The 25,240-nt window shown below is 44.2% G+C and overlaps 1 protein-coding gene and 1 long non-coding RNA gene across 6 annotated transcripts in view; one reads left to right on the top strand and one right to left on the bottom strand.

The window, feature by feature from the left end:
- Positions 1–25,240, bottom strand: part of Itpr2 (inositol 1,4,5-trisphosphate receptor type 2) — a 414,122-nt gene that overhangs the window by 192,978 nt on the left and 195,904 nt on the right. For all 4 annotated transcript variants that reach the window (XM_027430112.2, XM_035448791.1, XM_035448792.1 and 1 more), the window contains 4 exons: positions 21,648–21,776; positions 20,074–20,194; positions 4,944–5,134; positions 1,584–1,726 (listed from right to left, as the gene is read on the bottom strand). In XM_027430112.2, the coding sequence (XP_027285913.1) occupies positions 1,584–1,726; positions 4,944–5,134; positions 20,074–20,194; positions 21,648–21,776 (584 nt within the window). The remainder of the gene's footprint in view (positions 1–1,583; positions 1,727–4,943; positions 5,135–20,073; positions 20,195–21,647; positions 21,777–25,240) is intronic.
- Positions 292–1,893, top strand: LOC118239268. 2 transcript variants are annotated; one of them, XR_004771086.1, is made up of 3 exons: positions 309–357; positions 816–936; positions 1,491–1,893. It is a non-coding gene; the product is annotated as an uncharacterized LOC118239268 (long non-coding RNA). The 2 variants fall into 2 exon arrangements; XR_004771085.1 differs by lacking the exon at positions 816–936 and having other exon boundaries at positions 292–357.

The raw sequence follows: 25,240 nt of genomic DNA, 5'->3' as shown, positions 1-25,240 counted from the left end.
CAGGCTGAACATAGCCATCTGACATGACGAGAGCTACTAAAATGTAAACAGAGGTACTGGCAAAAAAAAAAAAAAAAAAAAAAAAAAAAAAAAAAAAAAAAAAAGCTTTATTCTGTTGTGGTAATTTCCTGATGCTGGTAAGAAAGAGAAGGCATCAACAAAGACACAGCACTTGAGTGATGGGGATGTCTTCTGTATATATGTTTCTCTTATTGGTTGATGAATAAAACACTGATTGGCTGATTGGCCAGGCAGGAAGTATAGGGGGGACTAGGAGATGAAGAGAATTCTGGGAAACGTAGGCAGATGGAGTCGCCATGTGAGCCCTGGAAGAGAGGATGTACCAGGCTTTCTCGGGTAAGCCAAGACCATGGGGAAATACACGGATGAATAGAAATGGGTTAATAATTGAGGCAGAGCTAGCCAATAAGAATCTCTAGTCACTGGCCAAAATTTTATAATTAATATAGCATCTGTGTGTTATTTGGGAGCTAAAGCAGTTGTGGGAGAAGGCCGGACAAAAATCTCTTGTAACACTTGAGTTAGAAGATGTTGGACGGGGGAAGGGCAAGAAATCAACTCTGACCAGGAGGCAATGTAGACAAACCACGCAGGTGGGAGGCTGGAAGCCATGTCAAAAAAATGGTAAATAAATAAAGAAGGGGTGGAGCTTGGACTAAAGAGCCTTGAGTGTGGGTCTGACATGGGGGATACCAGAGTGTGTGCACACTGTCCCAGAAATTGTCCTCACTGTGCGAGAGGTACTTTGTTTTTTTTTTTTTTTTATTTTTTCCTAAGCCGTGTCTTTATATTAGCCTCTGCCGACACAGACTTGATTTCCATCCGTGGGTCTCCATTCCAACGTCTAAAAAACACAGATTCTCTTTCACAAGAGCAGATGAGGATTTAAGTGGACCTAAACCAGCTGCCTGGCAGGTGACTGGACCGATTCTCTCATCCCACAGCATGTGACTCAGCAGAGTCCAAGTCCTTCCCTGAGGCTGTCCCCACCCACTCCTGTGAGCCCATCCGGTCTCTGGAGGAAGGAGGGAAACTGATTCCACTTTGCTGTGGCTTCATTGGCGTGCCGGGCACAGCAGTGCCAGGGTGTGGCGTGGCTAGTAACAGAACTGAGTTCTAGGTTTCTAGCTATGCTTGCAAATGACACTCTTGGCTCTTCAGAGAGATGGGCAGGGTGGGGTTAGCAGGGACAATAGTCAAGCTAAGACTCTGGCCATGCACTCTGCCTGGTTCAGAGGGAACCAGAACTGATACACTGCAGCTTCTTTAGTCAGTTCCCGCCCTCACCCTCACCGTCACCCTCACAGTCTAGACCTCTGCTATCCAGCAGGACTCTAGTGTAGAACTGGTAGATATTAGCCACGTAGAGCCATGGAGTGTTAGAGCTGTAACTGAGGGGGTGGGGTGGTATCTCATTTTAACCCATCTAAATTTTAATTAATGTGACTTTGTGTGGGTCATCTGTCCAGGGAGTTTTCTGGCAAGGATCAGAAGGTGGGTGTTCTGGACTGCTGCAGCCCTCTCTCTTCCACCAGAAAGGTCCCTGGTCTGGCTCCACTTACTTTGACATAAAGGCGCCACATCTTATCCTGGCATCGCTCCCCTCCGGGAACAGCAGCTCCGGACTGTAGAGCACGTCGACTAGCACGGAGAACTCGGCCTGCATCATGGGGCTGAACTGCTGCTCCAGGGATGCGACGACATCCTGAGACAAGGCACAGAGGACCCACATGAGTGCCTCTCAAGATGGGGCTCGCGTAAGGACATTAACCAGAAAGGAGACGCGGCCGTTCTGTGCCAGATGAACCCTGGCTTCCCACAACACCAAATGTTTGCTGTTTACACTCAACACAATCTGGTTTCATTCATTCATATTCTCTCTGTGTGTCTCTCTCTGTCTGTGTCTCTCTGTCTCTGTGTATGTATATGTGTGTGTGTTAAAGATTTTTTAAACTATGTACATACGAGGGGAAGGGTATATAGACATGAGTGTGGGTACCCAGAAGAGGGTGTCAGACGCCCTGAAGCTGAATTCTCGGGCAGTTGTGAGTGGCCTGGGATCCAAACTCACATTCTCTGGGGAGCAGTGTAAGCTCTTAACCCCTGGGCTGTCTCCAGCCTTACACATTCTTTTAAATCAATTCACAAGGTAATGGATTGGTAGGTAACAGTCAGGCTTCTGAGAGTACATGAGTAAGAGGGAGAAACAGTGAAACCACTTCACACACTGTGTAAGGAGACAACTTGGAGTGGACCAGGGGTGCATATGAGCAACCGCTAAACATTTCCTATGTGTCCCTGGTCACCCAGAGCTAAGCATCTTGTCCAGTAGAAACACTCACTGATATGTTACTCAAAGATATGAGCTTACTGTGCATGGTTTAAGGACATTCAATACTATTTCAAATTATATTTATTGATAGGTCTGATTGGCCACATGTCTAACAGTTTCTTTTCATCCCATCCTTGCTAAAAAGGAATCTGGGTGCTATTTCCGAATCAGGCGAAAATACTCTCACGGAGATGAGCCCCCTCACTCAGCATCAAGGCTGAGGGCTTATAATGGCCAGGGTCACTCTACTTTGTCTGAGGAGAACATTGCACAGCCCTGACCAGGGAGACATGTTAAGTCCTAAGTAGAAAGCCAAGATCTATTCAGCTCTACAAACCTTGCCTAGAGATCTAGCCAATGGGTAGACACGATGCCAGGTTCCTAAGAGACCCAACATGCTTCGTTTTCCAGGCCTCCAATCATCCTCCTGATGACAGTTAAAAGGACAAAGATTCTGTAAAGGGGCATGTTCGTCATACAAAGGGGTGACGCTTATCAGAGATGGCCAAGCTCTGGTGAAACCAGTCTGATTTATTATCTATTAACTTCCGCCATTGGACAAGCGACACTCTGACTTGAGGTGAAGTCCTCCTTCCCTCTGAGAATCAGAATTGCCCCACATGACATCATGACACCAGTACCATCTAGGTTTGCTGCGGGATTTAAAGCAAGTTCTAAGGACAATCCTTGATGCACACTGCCCCCTTCATTTCAGATGGCAGCCCCATTATTACAGAGCATGCATGAGTCATGAATATCACCTTCCTATTACATGGGTGGCCTCTTTTCCACCCCAATCTAACTGCTCTACATGGGACACACCTTTCCATGGCCACCTTCCCCTGGATTCTGTGACACCATACTTAATTTTCCGCTGGAGTCCTGACCCTTCACTAAGCCCTGTTGGATCATGGTCCTTTTCCTGCTCCAGCTACGTCTCCTGCTGAGACTGCTCATCCAGCTCTGTGGGCTCTCCCTCTTTGTGCACGCTAGAACACCCAGGGTTGATATTTCCACACCTCTCCAGACTCACATACCCAGCTATCTGGCCGGCAGCCCTACTTCGGCATCAGCAGAGGCATCTCAAACTTAGAATCCCCCAACAGACCTCCAATTCTAAGTCCCCACAAGCTTCCTCTCTCCCACTGTCTCCTGCCTTAGCCCAGGATAAACTCACATCTAACTAGGGGTGATCCTTGACCCCTCTTTCCATGGCCCCACAATTCACCCACCCATCTACCAGAAAACACGTCCCGAAAACTATCTGCTTCTCTCCAACGCAGTTTCTGCCTTATTTGTTTAAGATTTTGTTTTTAATTGTGTCTGTCTGTCTGTCTGTCTGTCTCTGTATGTGGGCACATCTGTGTGCAGGTGCCCATGGAGGCCAGAGGTGCTGTCTCCCATGGAGCTGAAGTTGCAATTGGTGGGAGCCACCCAAGGTTAAGTGCTGAGTCGGACTCTGGTCCTCAGCAGGAGAGGAGCACAGTCCCCCTCTGCAGGAATCCCCATTCCTATCACACTTACAGTGGATTCCAACTATCATGCCAGGGTGTACAACAAATGCCATGAGCTGAATGGCTTACAGATGGCAGTTTGGTTTTCACAACTTGGGAGTTAGGAATCCAAGAATAAGAAATTAGCAGTTTTTATGCCTATTTCTTGGTTCATGCAGGGTCCATGTCACAGTGTCCCCATGTGGTAGAAAGGACAAACACACCACTTTCGGGCTACAGTATAAGGGAACTAACCACATTCATGGGGCCCACCTGCAAGAACTAATTACCCCCAAATCTAACCTCAGAATACAGTCACATGTGACTTAACCTGGAGACAAGACCTACTAACATAGCATGAGGGCAAAATGAGTTCACATGAGCCACCAGGGTGGTGGTCACACAAGGGACAGAAATGGGGACACAGGTGTACATCTGCACAGAGGAAAGACCCAGGAGAAGCAGGCCATCCACAGTCGGGAATGGCAGTTTCAGAGGAAACCAAACCACACTGATACCAAGATCGGAGACTCCCACCTCCAGAGACATAAGAGAATACATTTCTGCCATTTGAAGAATCCTGCCTATGGTGTTTTGTTGTGGCTGTCCCAGAAAATGAAAGCCACATGTCATTGGCTCACTGATCCTAAACATACAGGCCAGACTACGGATGAAGACTTGCAAAAGGGCCACACAAGGACCTGGTGAAGAGAAGGACGGGCTGATTTTGGCCCAAGGGATATAAGGGAACACACCTGAAGATAAACTGGGTCAACACTATTAAAACCTAATTTATCACATGTGTCTTTTACAGTAGGTTATTTTTACTAACTTTATTACTGACATTATAATTGTCTTGCGATCAATGGCCACTACTCACTCAGAAACCACCAGAACATGTTGTTATATAACTCATTAAGAAGTAAGTCAGGACAATCTGTCCATAAACTGCTAACGAGGAGGTGGTGGCAGAGAGCTACAGAAGAAAGCTTTGCCCCAGGAAGAACTGGATATTTTCAACCATATTGTATCACATGACACATTTCAATGATACAGAAGCTAGAAAAGAGTAATGTCTCTTAATGTCCTCATTGTACCTGTAACTTCTCGATAATGTTTCTGTAATCCCATGCTGGCCCTCCAAGAGCTTCCTTGAACCGAGGTCCAGATCGAGCTGAGAGCCTCCAGCCCATGGCCGCCCTCTGCACCGTACTTGAATGGTTCTTCATGAAGAGTGTGTTAACCTGGCCATCCAAATCCACTGGGATTGCAATACCACGATTTTTGGCTGAAATGAAAAGAATAGAAAAAAATATGGGAAGAATTTCCCTCTCAATTTGGTTAAAGCTTTTAAACATTAGCCAAACACACTAACAAACATGGAAGAAAATTTTCTTTTTTAAGAAAGAAAGAACAAATGCAAGAAAGGCCTAACTCTTTAAACTTTGCCACACCATCGTCTCCCATACTTTCAGGTTAAAAGCTGCTGAAGCTATTTCAGTTCTTCAGGCCAATTAGCAATGTGTGATCACTGCACCTTCAAAATCCCTTTTGATTTCTTGGTGATTAATGTGTGAGATGGACTCATTTCAACATCGATATAAAAAAGCACCTCAACAAGCACACAGATCTTTACCTTCCTAGATGCCAAAGAAAATAAAAACTCAGACAGAAAACACACAGCCAAATCCTTCCAAGCTGTTAACTTCATTAAAGGGTGTACCTGTATGTTTACATGTGTATGTGTGTGTGCCCACAAAACTACATATGATCAAACACCTGACAGCAGAAATAGTGAAAAAGTTAAAAGGTATCTTTAAAAAACCTTCCTGGGAAGGTGGTACATGGAGCCTGTCTTTTTTCCTTAAGACCCACGGACATATGCATCATAACAGATTTATGTAGCCATAATATTGAGCAATGACTATGCTCCTTGTCAAGAGGAAAATGGAAGTGTTGCAGCATTCCTACCAGAGTAAAGCAGTAACTACACCATTGGAGAAAAACTGACCCATGAACGATTGGACTTGGTACAGGTCTACCCAGTGGCCTTGGCTACGCTGGGAACTACACTGGTATCATCTGAGCTACTCAAGAAGCAACCTGAATCATGGGAGAAGAAGGTCCTCCTCCCTCTGACTAGCAAACTCAAAAGTCTGATGCAGCTGTTTTCACCCAGAGGAAAAAGTTGGAGAAGCATAAAAACTCCTCTCAAGAAAGAAGGTTCTGTGACTGTAGAGTGTCAACAGTGAAGACTTGCAGAGAAGGATTCTGACTGTAGAGTGTCAACAGTGAAGACTTGCAGAGAAGGATTCTGACTGTAGAGTGTCAATGGTGAAGACTTGCAGAGAAGCAGAACAGAGCTTGACATGACTGCAAAGACCATAAGATGAAGAGTACGTGGAGAGGCACATGGGGGTAGGCCCAGCACAGGAGGAAATGCATGGAGATTCCAGCCAGCAAGAAAATCCCCCTAACACTCACTGCTGTTCCCTGTCTGTCTCACAAATGCACACACATGTGCACACACATGTACATGTACACACAATACACAGATGCGTGCACACAAAGGGAAGGTTCCTATGTCATCTGCCCAGCCCTTCTCATAGAATTCCAGGTCAACCTTTCTTACTTCTGCAAGGCTTACAGGCCAGGAATAGACCTTCCAAACTGCCAGCCCCCTGTGTCAGTCATTACCCATGACCACACAAAGACCCAGGGATGACAAATAAAACCATTAGCACCAAGAACAATGACCTCAACTGAAAACAAATGTTCCACGGACAAATAAGCAATATTTAATTCTAATTATTGTCCATACAAACTTTGAGTAGACACCACACCTAAAAACGCTTAAAGAGAGGGAAAAACGATCTTGGAAATTAAATCATGACTCTAAAAATAAACCTTTCAAAGATTAAATGAAAAGGATGAGAACAAAAGTGGTGAGCTGGAAAAAGGAAGCCAATGAATCATCTAGAACACAAAACATAAAAGAATAAATGGGGAAATAAAGAGGTTGTGAAATAGGGAGGGCCAATACAGGAAGATACAGACCTGACGAATGAAAGTTATAAAAGGCAGTAAATGACACATTGGTTATAAAAAATTAAGAAAATAATGAGGGTCTGGAGGGATGGCTCAGTGATTAAGAGCCCTGGCTGCTCTTGCTGGCTGGGGTTTGGTTCCCAGCACCCACATTGCAGTTTACAACTGCCTGTAACTCCAGTTCCTGTGGATCTGATGCCCTCTTATGGCCACTCAAGGCACTGCATGCCTGGGATGCACATACAGAGAAGCAGATACACATCTGTACACATAACAAATCAAAATAAACATTTTTAAAGAGAAATTTCTTGTGTCTGGAGCAGGGCGTCAAGTCTCTGAATAAAGGACACAGTGGTTGTGAATGAGATTAAATAAGCACAGAGCTTTACATTCTGGTGAAACTGTGGAATGTTGTCAAGCTGAACTACATTTTCCAAAGCAAACCTTGATGTCTGAGTTGTCAGCACCTGGAAATGTGGCCTGATTTGGTTACACGTGTCATCAAGATGGAGGTCATCCTGAATTAGGCTCTGCTCTAGTCCACATTGACTGTTCCATATCAGAGAATAAAGGGGGGCACAGAGGGAGAAACACCATGTAAAGGTGGAAGAGAGACAGATTACGAGCTACAAGCCAATGGTGCCAACAGCTGTCAGCAAATAGCATAGCTAACAGAAAGGTCAGAGCCAGTCAGTTCCTGGAGCTGCCACCAACACCTGACTGTGTAGAGAGCTTGGTGCCACCAACACCTGACTGTGAGACTATGACCCTCCAGAAGTGTAACCCACATGTCTCTATGGAGCAACTGAGAATGGCAACTTGTGATGGAACAAATGAATTCAAAGCCAGGTGAGCACAAAAAGCCTAAGAGTGCTAAGAGAGAAGAGAGATGCCTGCAAAGATCAAGCTGGAAGCTGAATTCCTGTCTGCAGGGCTGGATGCTGGAAGGGTGGAGTGGACCACCTGCCCGTGTAAAGATGGAGTGACCGCCTGCCCGTGGAAGAATGGAATGGACCGCCTGCCGACGGACAAAAGGTTTTGACAGCAGTAACCTGTACAAAATTTAACTGAAACTCAAATGCCATCCCCCAATAAGAACATTCCAGAACAGATGCCTGAGAAACTTTTCTCTGAAACTCCTGTGCACAGATTATATAAAACAAAAGAGAGAAAAGAATCCAAGACAGTGTCAAATGAATAGCAGAAACTATGGCAACTCAGTCTGAGCTTGAGTAGGAGAACAGGGCTAGGAACAAACAAAAGATGATTTCTCATGATGTGTACAGCCTAGAGCCTCCTTCATCGAAAAAAGTTTAGTCCCATAGACCTCATTTTTGTTGCAAATAGTTACACATTTACACATCACAATTTATAAGGTCCAATGCAGAAGAATTAATCATATTCCAAAATGGAACACAAATCACAGACATGGAAGCCAGTACTACATCCAACAAGAAGCAGGGAGAAAAGGAGTGTAGAGGCAGGATGGGGCTTCCTTATGACGTCATGGAGCTGTTCAGTCAAGAAACACACACCCACAGACCCTGTCAGAGTTGGTGACAGGCACCAGAAGATGTGTTCTCAATCTAAAGATAGGAAGAAAGAACGTGAAAGAGAAGGAGGGACAGACAGAGGAAAGGGGGAGGGGAGAGGAAAGGGGGAGAGGAGGAGGGACAGACAGAGGAAAGGGGGAGGGGAGGAGGAAAAGAAGATGGAAGGTGAAGAAAGATAAGGGAAGGGGAAGGAAAGAGGGGAGAATAGGGAGACAGAGGCTATAGACAGAAGGGGAGCAAGACAGAGAAAGGGGAGGGGGAGAGAAGTGAGAGGAGAGGGAGGAGGGGCGGGATAGAAGAGAGGACCCAGTGAGGAAAGAGGGGTGAGGAAGAGATGGGGAAGGGTAGCCTGGAAAAGAGAGAGAGAGACAAAACCAGACTTTCCTGCACACAGTGAGGAAAATACTAGACCAGACTGTTCTGCTGATGAAAATTCCCCACCAGAAAGCACAACTGAACACCTCTTTAAAACAAGTGATTTCTGCTGCCAACACAGAGCCTGGAACCAACTGAAATACAAGTCCCAGCTGAAGGCTTCAGAACGCAGGCAGCTGGGAACAGCCCCCTGACCTAGAGGGGGCTGCCCAGATCCTAAAACAGACTCCTGCTGCCCCTGACCAATTTCCCTTTGAAGCAAGCAGTGTCTGTGCACATCCCTTATGCACCCACGCCGCACCGAGGCGCCCTGAAGGACAGGCAGCCTCCACACTGCTGAGCAACGCATGGTTTTATAGACTCTTAATCTTCCTCCACGGCCAAACTGAGACTTCTGTTCTTTACCGGCTGTCTCCCACATGAGCAGCATTTGCTTTGAACGTCCTGAACACAGGACGGTGCTGCTTCAGGGTCACTGCCCAACCAGTCCTAGAGCTCTTCACTGTCCTCACAACATACTACAAACAGTTGTCACCTCTGCTCAAGCCACACACTTATAGTCCCGGCATGAGCCGGATGCTTCAGGTGGCAGCCACAGTCAAAGGACAGTTTGAGAACACAGCAGGTAGGGCTGGAGAAGTGGCCGGGTGGTCACGTGTACATATTTCCAGAGGATCTGAGTTCACTTCTCAGAGCCGTGTTGTCTTCTTCTGGCCTCTGTGGTCTGCACACATGTGCACAGACCCACACGCAAGACACACATAGATACACACGATTTAAAACAACAATAATAAAATGGTTTTTAAATAGTGTGACATGCAGGGAAACGCTGGAGGAATAATTTCTGATGACGAGCATGGGAATTTATTCAGTGATGAGCCCTAGTCTCCTGTGTGAGTGGTTGCACACGGCAATGTATGTCCACCCGTGATCCACCTATGAGCTGCTGTTCCACTATGGTGGCACACGGAGAGATAGCAGAACAAACTCCACCATCCTAAAGTGTCAGGTTTTTCTGCTCCCCAATCTATACAACTATTGTTGACCTGGTGTCCTATCTTGGCATGCACTGCAGAGTATGAATTCCAGGTAAAATAGGAAATTTCCCAGGCTGAGATGTAAACTGTAGCCTATGGTTACATCATGACTTTGAAGCCATAAAAGAAGATTAACTCTGCGTCTGAGCAGAATGCATTTGAGTTAAAATAAGGTAAGTGTTCACACAACAATGAACAAACATTGTAAGGGTTGGGAACACATCTCTGTGGTAGGACACGTGCCCAGCATGCACGAAGCTCTTGGTTCACTTCCCAGTACCTCATGACAACAACAAATTAAACTAAAAATAAACAAACTCTACAAACATGGCCTTCTGAAATAGGTTCTCTGCTCTGTCAAAATGATAGAGGTATTAATTTGAAATCAAACAGACAATGCTGAGTTAAGATGTCCATAGGTTGTTTAAAGGGCACCAGGGGTGGGGGTAGGGGGTCCGAAAGGAATGATGAGCTTGGGGAAAGCATTTGTTTTATCTTGTTTACACGAGTGTTAACTATGAAAGCATCATTTTCAGGTCAAAACCGTGATCCAAACTGAGTTAAATGCCATCAAGCTAGAAACATTCTGGGACCTGTGGTGTATACACAGCAGGCTAAATCCCCACAGTTAACAGCATCAAACAGCTAGTGGACCTGCTATGCCCAGACACTCTTCATGCCTGCGGCGTGTAATCAGGGTCACATGAAAGTTCTTACAAACAAGTGTCCCTCCTCTGCCTCTGAGTTAGAACTACTGCCTTGTTAAGGACATGTCACCAGAGGACAGGCGCCCGAGTCCCTAAGGAACACGTGGGAGAGAAGAGGTGGCTGCCCATGCACTTTGCTTTGGGGGACCTCTGTCTGGAGAAAAACGACTTCTAAAAAAACCCAAGCGACCTTTACTAACAGGTATTTTTATTGCATGGCTAACCTCCTAATTAGACTTATAAATCCTAAAACTTTCCTGGACATGGCAAGTCTTTTCAGGGGCTCTAAGATGTAATAAAAAAACTATTTCTATTTATACCTCATTAAATATTGTGTGTTGTGTGAATATTTTTAATTAGCTGGAGTAACTGATGGTGTCTGCCAGACCAAACCCTCTGAAAACACACATAACTCCATGATAGGTGCCACGGAAGAAAATGCTTGGATATGCACACTGACAGGCATGAGGAGAGGTGAGCAGAAAGAGTTAGCATTAATTAGGAAAATTCGGCTGGCTGTCAGCCCAGCAGAACCAGAACAGCTGGAGCTGCCGGATGACGATGTGGGCAGAAGCCTCACCTGCTCTTCAGCAAACCCAAGTCCCGCTGATAAATCTGCATGCGTGCGTGCGTGCGTGCGTGCGTGCGTGCCTGCGTGTTTGTGTGTGTGTGTGTGTGTGTGTGTGTGTGTGTGTGTGTGTACACGCGTGTATGCAGAGGCCAGAAGACAACTTTGCCTCTATTTCCTCGGACTCCAGCTCATTTTTGTATGTAGGGTCTCTCACTAGCCTGGAATTTGGCAAGTAGGCCAGGCTGGCTGGCCAGTAAGCCCCAGGGGCACACTGATCTCTGCCTCCCGGGAAGTAGGTTTACAGGCACGTGCCAGTGTCAACTTTTTTTTTTTTAATACGACATTAGAGGTTGAACTCAGGACCTCTTGCATGTGTTTCACTTACTGAGCTATTTCCCCAGGCCACTGGAGTTTTTAAATAGGGACAAGGTTGAGTATAGACATAAGCTTCCTGTGTGGAACTCAGCTCTACTACTCGGATGCCCCATTAGTCCTCGACTTGAACAAAGCTATACGTCTTACGTTCCCTCAAGAAGGACCTGGCTAGTCATCTGGAAAGACAAAGATGAGTGCACACCACGAAAGCTGTAAGTACGTGTGTTGTAGGTATCTCAAAGCGTGTCTCTCTCCCTCCCTCCCTCCATCTCCCCCCCTTCCTTCATTTTCCTCTCTGTGAGACAGGAGGAACTCACAATAAGATGTCCCCAGTCTCCTGAGTGCAGAGGTTAAAGCATGGGCCACCATGCTCACTTCCAGGGAGCACAAGGCTTTTCATAGTAACGCCCAAAAGGTGCAGACGATCAGAATATGAGAATTCTCTGAGAATTAAGGCACAACTCAGACTGACAGAAGCTATTCTGAAAATGAAATTAAACCTCAAAAGAAGTGGGTTGGGACAATAGCTTAGCCAGGAAAGCATAATGTGTGACAAGCATGAATGTCTGAGTACTGTAGCCCAGAACAAGTCAAGTATGGTGGTGTACACGCATAACCCCACCACGGGGGACAGAGACAGGAGGACCCCTGGGCTTACTGGTCAGCCCGCCTAACCTACTTGGCAAGTTCCAGACTGGTGGAGAACCTCTCTCAAAGACAAGTTACCCTCTGACCTCCACACACCTGCTCACACATGTGCAAACACTCACACAGAACTAAAAAGCCCCAGAAGAATTATAAATTCCTCATGCTAGAAGAAAAAAAATTCCAATGAAAATTAAAGAAAACTGGTTACCAAACAAAGAGCTCATTTCCTAATATGTAATGGTTGGACTCAAATCACAGGATGGAACTGGTCACAGAAAAGGAAATACCAATGGCTCAATTGTATGGAATGGTTTTCTTCCCCACGAACAGAAGAGAAAAAACACATTAAAACTCTGACAATAGTTTTACTAAGAGTGACAAAATCCAAACACGATGTTAAGGAGAAAGGCATTCTCTGGCTTTGCTGCTGGTTAAGGACACCGCCAGGGTAGCCATTTTCATAACAAAGAAGGGCCACTCACCGGCATTAACTTTATTCCTCCATGTTGGAGATGACTGCAAACATCAGATGTTTGCAAATAGGATGAGGTTGGGTTAGCATCACACAAAAGGACATGTCTCTGCGTCGTGCACTTTAATGTTGCAAATGTCACAGACTCTCCACCTGCGTGTTCTGAGTGCCATGAAAGGCTCTAGAATTTTCTAACAGATAGGGCCCCCAGCCTTACACTTTTTTCTGCTTTCTTTACGTGGTCTGTCTACCTCTAACACCCTAGAAACTCAGACCTAGGAAATGTGTTCAGTAGAGGGGATTTACTTCAGCTACAATAATACCTTCCAGATAACAAGGAATCATTAAACAATCAGTTACATTAATATGTGAAAAATGTTTATAAAATAGTTGCTATGTTATAACTTATTGCAAATTAACTGTTTCGTAACACAGTGGAGTTCACGGAGGTGATTTTGTTTTGATTCAGCATTTGGTTTCCTGGGCCTCTCTTCTGCATTGTTCAGGACAGAAACCTGCTCACAGGAGGCAAGCACTCCACCCCTGAGCTAACATCAAACTCCTTAAACTCCCACTACAATGCCCCCAGGGGATTAAAATAGACATTTATTTAATTCGGACTTTCTAAAGGGTTAATGGTTTTTACATTGCTTTCTTTTTAAGGATGGCTGGCTTGAAGTTTGTTCACTAGGCAAAACCATTTGTAAAAGGCATTTCATGCGATTTCCACGTGGAAAGTCAATAGTGTGGCCAACCAACTACCCAATGTTAATCTCTGCAGGTCACACGCCAATTATGAGACACATGGGCAGAATTCTTTCCCAAGTGAAATGATACAGAAGTCATTCATAGACGCGTTTGCTGGAAGCCTTCCTGCCATGTGTTTTTCAGGAGTAAATCGAGGAACAGCATCTAACCAAGTGCATCTAGAGATCCCAGGCCTTGACATTCCTCCACATATTCAGCAAGGGCTTACCGCTCCCAGGGAAGGAAGGGATGACTTAATGAGTGCCCCTGCTTTCTTCTTGCAGCTCTTACACTGAGTGCATAGGACTGGAAGATGATGAAGTGTTTTTGATAATAGGTTTAGCTAATAGCACTAGAGAGCACTTGAGAAACAGGTGCTCCACACACGTAAACTATAATGGATATCTGCATTTACGAGGAATGTGCTTACCGATTCCCAAATGCTTTATAAACATATCATCTCCCCCAATCTTGTCATATTTCACAGATATATTATTCTCTATTCTCCTAAATATTGTGCATTCTTAAATGTTTGAGTTGTGCCAGATTTCAGTGTTGCTATGCATTTTGAAAGGAAGCAGAAATAGAAATGACTGTGTATGTGGCAGCAAAGCTTCACATGGGTACCACGGGGGCTGAACTTCACGGGAGTCACTCTTGTAGACTGCCTGATGTCTCAGGAGACCTGACCTAACCAGAGGGGTGTTCACTGAGCTCAGGAACAGGTCAGTTCCCAAGAGAGATGAGAGACTCCCAGCAACCAGCTGTGACACACTGTGGAACTGTGACACACTGTGGGTGTCCCTCCCCGCTTTCCCGTTGTACAGAAACAGCTGGCCCATTCTGTGCCCTGCCTCCACCTTCCCCAGACCCTTGCTCTCCAAAGTCCCAACCTTCACGCAAGTCATAGGAATAGTCATTCTGTTGATGAAGAGATGCCAGATCCTAGAATGGCATACAGGTTAATTTGACCTTTGTCTCAAACTTGTTGTCATGTTGCGTTTTGATACGAGCCTAGGTGACGTCACCATAGTCCATAGACCATCATAAGTCAACACATGCCTATTGTGACGGTTAACGTCTCATTGTTAACAGGACTTAGAAACACTAGAAAACACATTTGGGTGTGTTTCCAGAGATGTTTAAGAAAGAACAGACCCACGCTGCACAGGGTGGCACAGCCTGTCAACTGGGATCCCCAAATGAATAAACAGGAAGTGGGCTGGGCACCAACATCCTCTCCTCTCTCTCTCTCTCTCTCTCTCTCTCTCTCTCTCTCTCTCTCTCTCTCTCTCTCTCTCTCTCTCTCTCTGCCTCCTGGCTGTGCGTGCAAGGTGACCAGTGGCCACAGCTAGAGACACACTTATCACCAGGCCATTCCCACTACAATGGGCCGTACACGTAAAACACCAGGCAAAGACACACCGTGCCATTTCTGTCTGAAGTTGTTCTTATCAAGCATTCTATCACAGTGATGAGAAAGTAACAAATATATTTATTATCCTGCTTATCAGAAGTAGGTTTGCAGGCCCCGATGACAAATTATTATATATATTATTATAAAGTCCCTGTTTACAGAGTCTCCATTCCAAATGAGGAAAACAGCAAAAAAGTGAGAAACAAGAGATTTCAAACAGTGACGAGAAGCAGGAAGGAAAGCGTGAGAGGTGAAGATGGTGTGTGCACATGATTGTACTATATGACTGAACATAAACTCTGAAGACATGATAGCATGGCTGATGTGACATGGGACACAGTGATGTGTGAAGAGCTACGATATAAAAATATGAAGTGATCTGATATATGGAGATGTAATACGATCTGAGATATGCTATGATTGAAAGGCACACTGTGATATGGTAATATGATTGTGATGTACAGGGCGATAGGGTAGCATGAAATTATATGATACACGCGTGTATGAAAATACATGATCGACAAGACGATGAAAAATGCTGGCATGAAGACATCATGACATAACTGGATGATATGATGGGATGGTATGACATAGTGATAAGCTACTATGACACGATGGTATATAACATGATGTGACATGATGCTGTAGGACATGAAGATTTGACTTACGATGCTGATGTAATATGATATGGTGATGTATGATACTGAGGTGATATATATGACGGTATGTGATACATGATATCACATGATATGATGACAATATGGAATGGTATAGTTGTATAATGCCATGATATGATATAATCTATAATTAAATGACATATATAATAACATTATATATTAAATGATGGTACAATACGAAGATATGATAATATATTATTGACTGATATGCTACAATGCAATGGTGTGATGTGATACAATGATACAAAATGAAATTATATGACATAATATATGATATATGATGATATATGACATGATGGTATATATGATATATGATGATATATGACATGACGGTATATATGATATATGATGACATATGACATGACGGTATATATGATATATGATGACATATGACATGACGGTATATATGATATATGATGACATATGACATGACGGTATATATGATATATGATGACATATGACATGACGGTATATATGATATATGATGATATATGACATGACGGTATATATGATATATGATGATATATGACATGACGGTATATATGATATATGATGATATATGACATGACGGTATACATAATACAATATGATGAGGTGATGTATGAGATGGCAATACAATATGTAACACATAGCAATGCAATGTGATATTATACAACAATATGAAATAGTACAATATATGAAATCATGAGATATAATTGAATTATATATAATGATACAATATAACATGATGTGAAACCATGAAGACATTATATATTATTGAACGGTATGCTACAATATGATGGGGTGATATGACACGATGCTATAAATGAAATGATATGTGATAATGCTATAATATGCCATATGATGATATGACATTATATGTGGTGTGATGGTGTGATAATATGAAGATGGTATGGTGTATGACCGTGTGTGACATCAGCTTCCTATGGATGTCTTTTTTAGGATTTATTTTATTTTTAACAACTGTGTGTGTGTGTGTGTGTGTGTGTGTGTGTGTGTGTGTGTGTGTGTGAGTTTGTACGTGTTACTGCAGTGCCCATGGGGGCCAGAAGAGGACGTGTGATCTCCTGAAGCTGGGGTTATAAACTGTTGAAAGTGACCAGATATGGGTGGTGGGAGCAGTGCCCAGGTCCTCTGCAAAACACGCTCTTAACTCCTGAGCCATATTTATGCGTGTGGTGACCTAAGCTACAATCAAATAAAGATCACAAGGGGAGTATGAACAGTGAGGAGAGCCCATCGTGGAGATGAAGGAAAGAAATGGCTTTTGTGAAGAAATTTTAACAGAAATATTTTTTGTTATTTGAGATGGGGTTTCGTGTAGCCCATAATATATAGTGTAGGCTCGACTTAAACTCCTGATCCTCCTGTCTCCCTCACAAATGATGGGATCACAGGTATGTCCTACCACAGACAGGGGTTGTAGAGTGTAAGACAGAGGGGTCAACAGAAGAGGAAGGTGAAGGTCGGCCTCGAGAGATAAAACAGACGCGGTGCCAAAGCTTGACTCTGCTTCGCTTCCTCAGCTGACGATTTGGATAGAATTGTTTTAAGATTTTTTATCACACGTGATCTTTGAATACACAAAAACAAAAAGGAGCCAAGTTTTTCTGAAAAACCACTCAGCTTTGGCTACTGCAAAATGAAATCTTAAAAATAAGCCGGGTGTTGGTGGCACACGCCTTTAATCCCAGCACTCGGGAGGCAGAGGCAGGTGGATCTCTGTGAGTTCAAGACCAGCTTGGTCTGTAAGAGCGAGTTCCAGGACAACCTCCAAAGCCACAGAGAAACCCTGTCTCAAAAAAACAATAAATAAATAAATATGCATTAGGCTGGTGTGGTTTGGGTGACCATTTGAGCTCTGCTATCCTTCCATGAAGGAACGGATCTGACTACAAACCGAACCCCTCCAGGTTTGATTTAGGTGGTGAGCACACATGAAGTTCTCCAGCTCTCACTCACTCACCCTTCATTAGCTGGCTTGTCTGCAACAGGGGCTCTCTCTGTCTCCTTGAATTTGCCATCCCCCTGCATCACCCTCCCACGGGGCTAGGATTACAGTACCCTGCTCCATGCCTGACTTGGTCTGCAGTTTCTCAATGCTGTGTGCAGCACTCCCTCCCTCTGAGGGCTTGGTAGGGTATCAGCTCCCACTGCATCTGCTGAATGCTAAAAGAGGAAACAGAAGAGAGAGGAAGAGAGAGAAGGCAGAGAAATCTAGAAATATAATCTCTATTTGCTTTTCCTCTGATGATGCATTTTACTGATTGATATAATTGATATAATTCCTAATTTGGGAAAAAAGTTTACTGTTTTATTATAACTTGGAAAGCAATGTATTATTAAAGATTCAGAAATTATGTCAAAGCATGAACAAATAAAAAGGCTCACTGATCATTCTAGCACAAGGAGTTGTATTTTACATAAATACCTCTGAACATAGTGCTATGTGTATCTTTTAAAATAAAGATTAGAGTATCATTATGGCTTTTACACATTGTGTGCCGAGTCTCTCCCTCCCTGTGTGTTCCTTCCCTTGCAGAGTCTCTTGGTTCTGAAGACCTCAGGGGGAGCACAGTGAGTACTGTATGGAAAGTGGCCACGATCCAGAGCACCGGAGCCCAGAAAGGAGCTCCAAGTCTGGACAGGAGGGCTGATGCACAGGACAGTCAGAGCTTGAGAGTGAGGAGGTCATGGGGGCCAGGTTCAGCCAGGCTCAGGGGTACAGGTGAAGGTCCTCACACAACAGAGTGACGCAGGATAGAGCCAGAGGATCAGATCAAAACAAAACCATAAACACGGTATAGAAAACATCACTTGCTATACCAGTAACAACGCTAAATGCTTCAGCATTGACTTAAGAAATAGGAGAGGAATAAAAGACCCTGGAGCTTGTACACAAATGGAGGAAGAAAATCTCAGGACACCAGGAGGGAAGGGAGGAAAGGAAGAGAGCTTCGATGCTCTGCAATCCAAGGCAGAACCTCAGAGGGATGCCCAGGCCCAAGGGGCATGTGTGCCAAAGAAACAGCACAGTAGAGATTTTATTTATAATTACTTATTCCATGTATTTATAAGTAGAATTCTTATTTAAAATCAATTCCCTAGGCAAACTACATTACTATTAAATGCAGTAGTCACCAACTGATACTCCTAGATTATATCTGATTTTTCATTTCTGTAAAATTGCTGCCACCATTAAGTTTTTTTTTCCACCATTAAGTTTTGTTACTATAAAATCTCTTAGGCCAGATTGCAGACTAGGTGAAGACTAAAAATATTTTAATGCTCATAATTAGCTGAATCATTGACTGTCCAGCACATACTATTAAATCATATACTAAACTCCCGACCAAGATCATTGTTTCCTGAATCCTGAAATATAAATAACCAAAGAACCTATCAAAGGTTAAGGTGTAAAAGCCCTTGTCTTTGGTCATGGTAAATGCTCAGTAAACATTAACAGTGGCCAAGACCATGGCCATGACCATGACAATGAAAACATGGGATCACCAGCAATCGCCAGATGCCTTTCTAGTTTCCTTTTTATCACTATTATTTTCTACCCATCCAAGCCTATATTTCTTCTCTTTCCTCCACTTCATCCATAATTAATCTACACGGCTAGGAAGATGGCTCAGTGCTTATGGTGTAAGCTTGAGAACCTGAATTTGAGTCTCCATTATCCACATACAGCCAGGTGCAGTGGTTCGCATCTGTAATTCCGTACTGCTGCAGTGAGGTGGATGCCAGCACCCCTGCAGTGAGGTGGATGCCAGCACCCCTGCAGTGAGGTGGATGCCAGCACCCCTGCAGTGAGGTGGATGCCGCATGCAGGGGAAAGCAACAAAGAAACCTTGTCCTAAATTAGGTTGAAGGCAAGGAATAGCTTTGAGGCTGACCTCTGACCTCAACATGTGAGCCATACCTGCATGTGCCTGCACATGCGCACACACACACACACACACACACACACACACACACACACACACACACCTATTATGCACAAAATTATATAATAATACAAAACTACGTAAGGCATGACTTTGCACAGGGGGAGAATCTATGAGAGTTTTTAGGCTCACTTCCCCTTAGTTTAAATCCCTTGTCTCCATTCATGTATAATGTCGAAGCCTTCAGTGTATAACAGGCCTTTGAATGATTCAGATTTCACACAAATTACAATGCTAAACAAAAACTCAAAAACGCCTGTTGCCACAAAAAGTTATTAACAACATCAGGCTCTTACTAATAACTTGGCTTATTATTTATTATTAATTATTTGTTATTAAATAAATTTAATTGGTTCCACAATTAAAAGTAAGATAACCAGTTAAACCACTCTTACAAAATCCTACTAAGCCATATTTGAAGTAGAACACTACTTTGAAATTTGGAAACAGGAATATACTTTTCTCCCAAAACTGCCATGTTGAGAACCAGTTGCTGAACGTCGGCCTCCAACTTAAACAACAAACAACAAATTGCCTGGCTTTACTTCTTCGTGAGGTCTAGATTGGGAAGCTGCTTGAACGGCTCTCAGCCCCAACCCCAGTTACTCCAGGAAATGTGTATCTGAGTCAGCGCAGACCCCACTCACCCACTTCAGCCAGCGCCCTGATGCAGGACTCCACCGAGGCCCTCTGGGCTGGGTTGGGCCAGGTACAGTTGTAGATTCTGAATGCAGACTGCAGCAGCTGGATGAAGACCGGCTGGTGTGTCTGAAACAGAAGGCACTGGTCACTCTGTGTCACTGTGCCGCCATCCCTAAGTCACACCATGCCTGAGGAGGGAGCAGAGCTACACCTTATAGACAGGACCCCAAAAAATAAAGTACCAACAGTGTTGTGTGCTTCAATGCCACCCATAAACACCTGACTCCACAAACTGTCTTGTGTGTTACAGCATGAGAGGAAACACGCCAAGCACTACAGAAAATTGGTCACTTGTGTTTTCACTATATTTGTGTGTGTGTGTGTGTGTGTGTGTGTGTGTGTGTGTGTGTGAGAGAGAGAGAGAGAGAGAGAGTGTGTGTATATGTGTGTGTGTGTAGGCTAGAGGCTGGCCTCAGCTATCTTCCTCTGTCACTCTCCACCTTATATTGGTGAGCAGGGTTTCTCACTGAGCCTGAACCCTGTTTGGCTAGACCTTCAGGCCACTGAGCTTCACGTCCACCTGTCCCTTCAGGGGTCCACTACCACATTCAGTGGAGGGAAAGCCAAGGTCACATCTTCAAGATGTTATCCCTCACACCAACAGACCCCAAAAGAGACATTAAACCTTAGACATTCGGAAATTCATCAAATAAAACCGTGTGTTGCCAACTTACAATTCTTAATGAAATGTAGGTGTTATGTAAAGAAAAGGTTATTTAGAGACTAATGACCAAAAGCTGCACATGTTCACCACACAAATTTTCTGATACTGTCGATTGTGGGTTGGCAGGATCTGCAGGTAGGAACTCACGGACACCGGGCTGAGCATTTGTGTTCTCCACACAAACACAACTAAATGATACTTCATGTGACCCTGCGGAGCTACGCTGAGAATCACTTTTCTTAGCCATTAATTTTCCTTTTGAAACACAAATTTTAGCAAGACACCCCACGGATACACTGTAATGTGTTTGGCTGTCTCCTTATCTGTGGACATTTAACGTATAAAAGTGCAAATACTTTTAAGTATCTATAAAGACTTGGAAACCATAATATGCCAACCTTTAGGATAAATTACTAACATGCAGCAGCTGGCCCAGGTGCCCACCCATCGGAACAATCAGCCATTATTTCAACAGTTGGCCTCTGCATACAGTTGTGAAATATCTTGTAGCGTATAGAAAGAGGAAATGACCTAGTTTTAAGAGGTCTCTCAATGTTGGAGAAGAGATCAGCTAGTGGGAGAGACGGTGGAAGGACATGGGGCTGTGATCTTTCAATCTGATTAAATGACGCGTAAACTGGATTCTTTGCTCAAGCGCAAATTTCAAAGTGACTCGGAACAGGCAAAATGGAAAAAGCTAAGACACATAAAACACGTGAAAACAGCCGCTAAAATAAAGTTTGGTCAGGGCAGAAGGGCACAATGTGGAGAAATGCAAGAGACAGCGATTATCCCGAGTGGCAGAAAGGACATCCGAGCCAGGTCACAGCTTCCCGGCGCGGCGCGTGCGGCTACCTGGAGGCTGGCACTGTTATCCGAAAAGGGCGAGTTGAAGAAGCCGCTGACGATGTTCATGACCGACTCTGTCACACACCTCTCCAGGAAGACGTCTGCGTGTTTCCTGTCCGTGGTGGTATTACAGACCTGGAGAGGAAGCAAAGCAAAGCACGCCTCTGCATTATAAGTTGGTAGCGGAACCTTCTAAGAGTTTCCCAGAGTTCTGGGCTTGCAGAGCTCCTTCAGATGGAAGGATTTCTGTCCAAACCCACTGTCTGTGGCAGCTTCCCCTCCAAGCCTCGATATCATCCCAGCCTTCACTCCTCCAGGCCGTGTTAACTTGCTGTTTTCTTTATTTTTGCACGCCAACCTCTCCCTTGGTCCACAAACTAGATTTTGATGAAAACTTTCCACTCCCTGAGAGGAAGCAGAAGAGTTAAGAGCCATCCTGAGTACAAAGGGATGGATGATAAGAATTTGTGGTGAGCCTGGGTCTACACACATTTTGCCTTGTAGTACCTGGGCCCCGTGAAGAGGCGTTGAGATTCACATGTGGTATGTCCTCTACGGGCCGATGGGTTCAAACACGTGGTGCTGTTTTGAACAACGTGGAGGCATGCCCAACATTTCCATGTGTTGCCAGGACACCGTCATCTATAAAGTTTACCCTACACATCCATGCTATCCACTTAAAGCTTATGAATTTTGTGTTCACAGCCACAGGTCAGCTGCAGCTGTGAAGCAGAGACTTCCTGGAGCAGGTGACTCATTCACTGACATCTGGGCACTGAGGTTAAAAGCCCCACCCACTTTCTGTCTTTTCTCTGCTTCCTGATTGGTCAAGGTGTGTCAAGCCCAGGCTGCACAGGTCTGCCCATCTGCTGTCACCTGCTGTCATGCTGTCCCCTCTATAGATTGCACCCTCAAACTGAGCTGAAGTAAGCCCCGCCCCCAAGTGTCTTCTCAGGCGTTTGATCACAGAAATAGGAAAAGCAACTAATTCAGGGTAGAAATGGAGAAATAAATCTAACTCCTTCCCACACTTTTTTAACCACGGCCTCCGCAGAGCAAGTTGAGGGCAAGACTGGTACTGGAGCTGGGGGGCAGACAGACCCTGCCGCCCTTGCTCTGATTGTTACATCTGACTAAATCGGGCCCTTTCGCCAAACTATTTCCAAATGTCAGACTGACAAATTGCGAAAGCTAAGAGTTATGATTGAAAACACAGGAAATATGGACGCAAAACGACGAGGTGGGGGGAGCAGCGGGTGTGAGAAAAGACTGGAAACCGAGGCAGACAAAGGAAACAAATACAGACAAAGGGTGAGAAGCCAGGGATGGCGCCCATGTTTTCCTGATGTCCTTGGGCAACACAAATTTTTCTGTGATTTTTGACTTTTCAGTAAGGTGCTTCATCAAAAGAACAAGTGGATGTGGTTTAATCTGATGCCACTCTACAACTTTTCACACAAATTCATAAAAGGGAAAACTTCTCTTCTCAAACCATGCATTCCGGTCCTTCTGGCTTGGAGAACCGGGCTGTTAAGTGTGGAAGGAAGGAAGGAAGGGTTTGTTTATGTCCTAACTCCCTTTCCATCTCTTCCTCCATAAATGACACACACTGACATAATGTTCACAGAACAAAAAAGGGTTTCCATGTAACTAACATTGTCAGACCATTGGGGAGAACTGTATGATTTAGTTAAAGGAAATAAATTATGTCTAATTATGGAATTTTGACATTGTCCCAGCAAGCAACAGCTACTGCATGAAGAAGATGTTCACAGCAGTCCAACCCCTATCCACAGGGGCTATAGCCCGTGACTGCAGAACAAGTACCAAATCCTATAAATCATATATATAAATATGTATATATATATATATATATATATATATATATGACAAAATTTAATTCACAAATGTGGCCCAGAAATAGATTAATAACATAAATTTTAAAATTATATTACAATATGAGTGAATGTAAGTGAATGTTTTCTTCTCTCTCTTCTATCTTTCTTCTCTCTCTCTCTCTCTCTCTCTCTCTCTCTCTCTCTCTCATTCCATTCATCTTTTCACTTACAAGAAGCACCACACAGATCTTTGGCACACATGAGCTTCCATCACCACCACTCTATTTGGGTCTCTGACTGAGTAAATCGAGGATCACCTGGACACAGCCACTGCAGTGACTGTGGAGAGGTGACACAGAGCTGTGACGTCACTAACATTTCTGGAATCTCCATCTCTTATTTTTGAGCTTCTGACAAGTGACGACATGACAAGAAACTCTGTATGAGAGATGACCACTGAGGAAGTCTCTGAGATAAGTGAGTCCCATATATGACTCTTACTTCCGTCTGCTTAACTTTAGGTTTGGCTGTATTTGTGCCTTACACTGGGGATTAAAATCAAACATGGTCCCAGAACTCCTATCAAGCTGATTTGTCCAGGACAAGCATCACTTAGGATTTTACTTCTTTCTGCCTCTTCCAAACACTGAATATTCCTTATGGCTAAAACTGCCCTTTTGTTGAGCAGGTGGCAGACCAGCGCTCGCGCTCCACCATCAGCCTGCAGGACCTTTGCCCACGCAGTGGGGGATGGGATCTCACACTGGACTTACTGTACATCGTGCTGCACTGCTTGGAACTAGACACTGGCAAAACACCAGTGAGTAGAGTAACGGAAGTTACCTAGATGAGGCTGTACTCAAAACCTGGGTAATGAAAAGCCTGTTTCCCAAACCACGGGGACCTATTCCTATCCAAGCTTGAATGAAAGCATCCTCACTTTACATCCTACACTGGTCCTACTGAGAGTAGTCAGCAAATGGAGGAAGACTCTTTTATTGTTACAACCTTGAAAAACTTACCAGGAAACAAAATAAAACAGAAAAAAAAAAAAACTAATAGTGTGTTCTTTATCCAGTCTTAAAATTTACTGTTATTGCCTCTTTAATAAGACCAAAGGTTGGAAGTGGCTCAAAATGACATCACAACAAATGACCTTTTTATGTATGAGAGGTGACAGCAGATGGGCAGACCTGTGCAGCCTGGGCTTGACACACCTTGACCAATCAGGAAGCAGAGAAAAGACAGAAAGTGGGTAGGGCTTTTAACCTCAGTGCTCAAATCTCAGTGAATGAGTCACCTGCTCCAGGAAGTCTCTGCTTCACAGCCATATCTGACCTAGCCTCCCGAGTGCTCACCTAGCCTCCCGAGTGCTCACCTAGCCCTTCTCACACCTTTTGACCCACCCACACCTCTAGAATGAGCCTTGTGTTTCTCACTGGAATTAACTACTATACCTGCAGGTTATAATTATTTCTGTCAATTTAATAATACCTAAAATTACTTTATTTCATATATCTTGCACTGTTCCTTGGTTTGCTTTCCATCTCTGTGATAAAGACCACGACCAAAAGCAACTTGGGGAGGACAGGGCTTATTTCACATTGTAGATCACAGTCCATTACTAACAGAGGTCAGGGTGGAACTCAAAGCAGGGACCTGGAGGCAGGAACTGAAGCAGAGGCCATGGAGGGATGTGCTGCTGCTTACTGGCCTTCTCTCCATGGCTTGCTCAGCCTGCTTTCTTATACAGCTCAGGAC

This window comes from Cricetulus griseus, chromosome 8, assembly GCF_003668045.3.
Source record: "Cricetulus griseus strain 17A/GY chromosome 8, alternate assembly CriGri-PICRH-1.0, whole genome shotgun sequence".
NCBI classification, from domain to species: Eukaryota; Metazoa; Chordata; class Mammalia; order Rodentia; family Cricetidae; genus Cricetulus; species Cricetulus griseus.
This window is presented reverse-complemented; position numbering and strand designations above follow the sequence as displayed.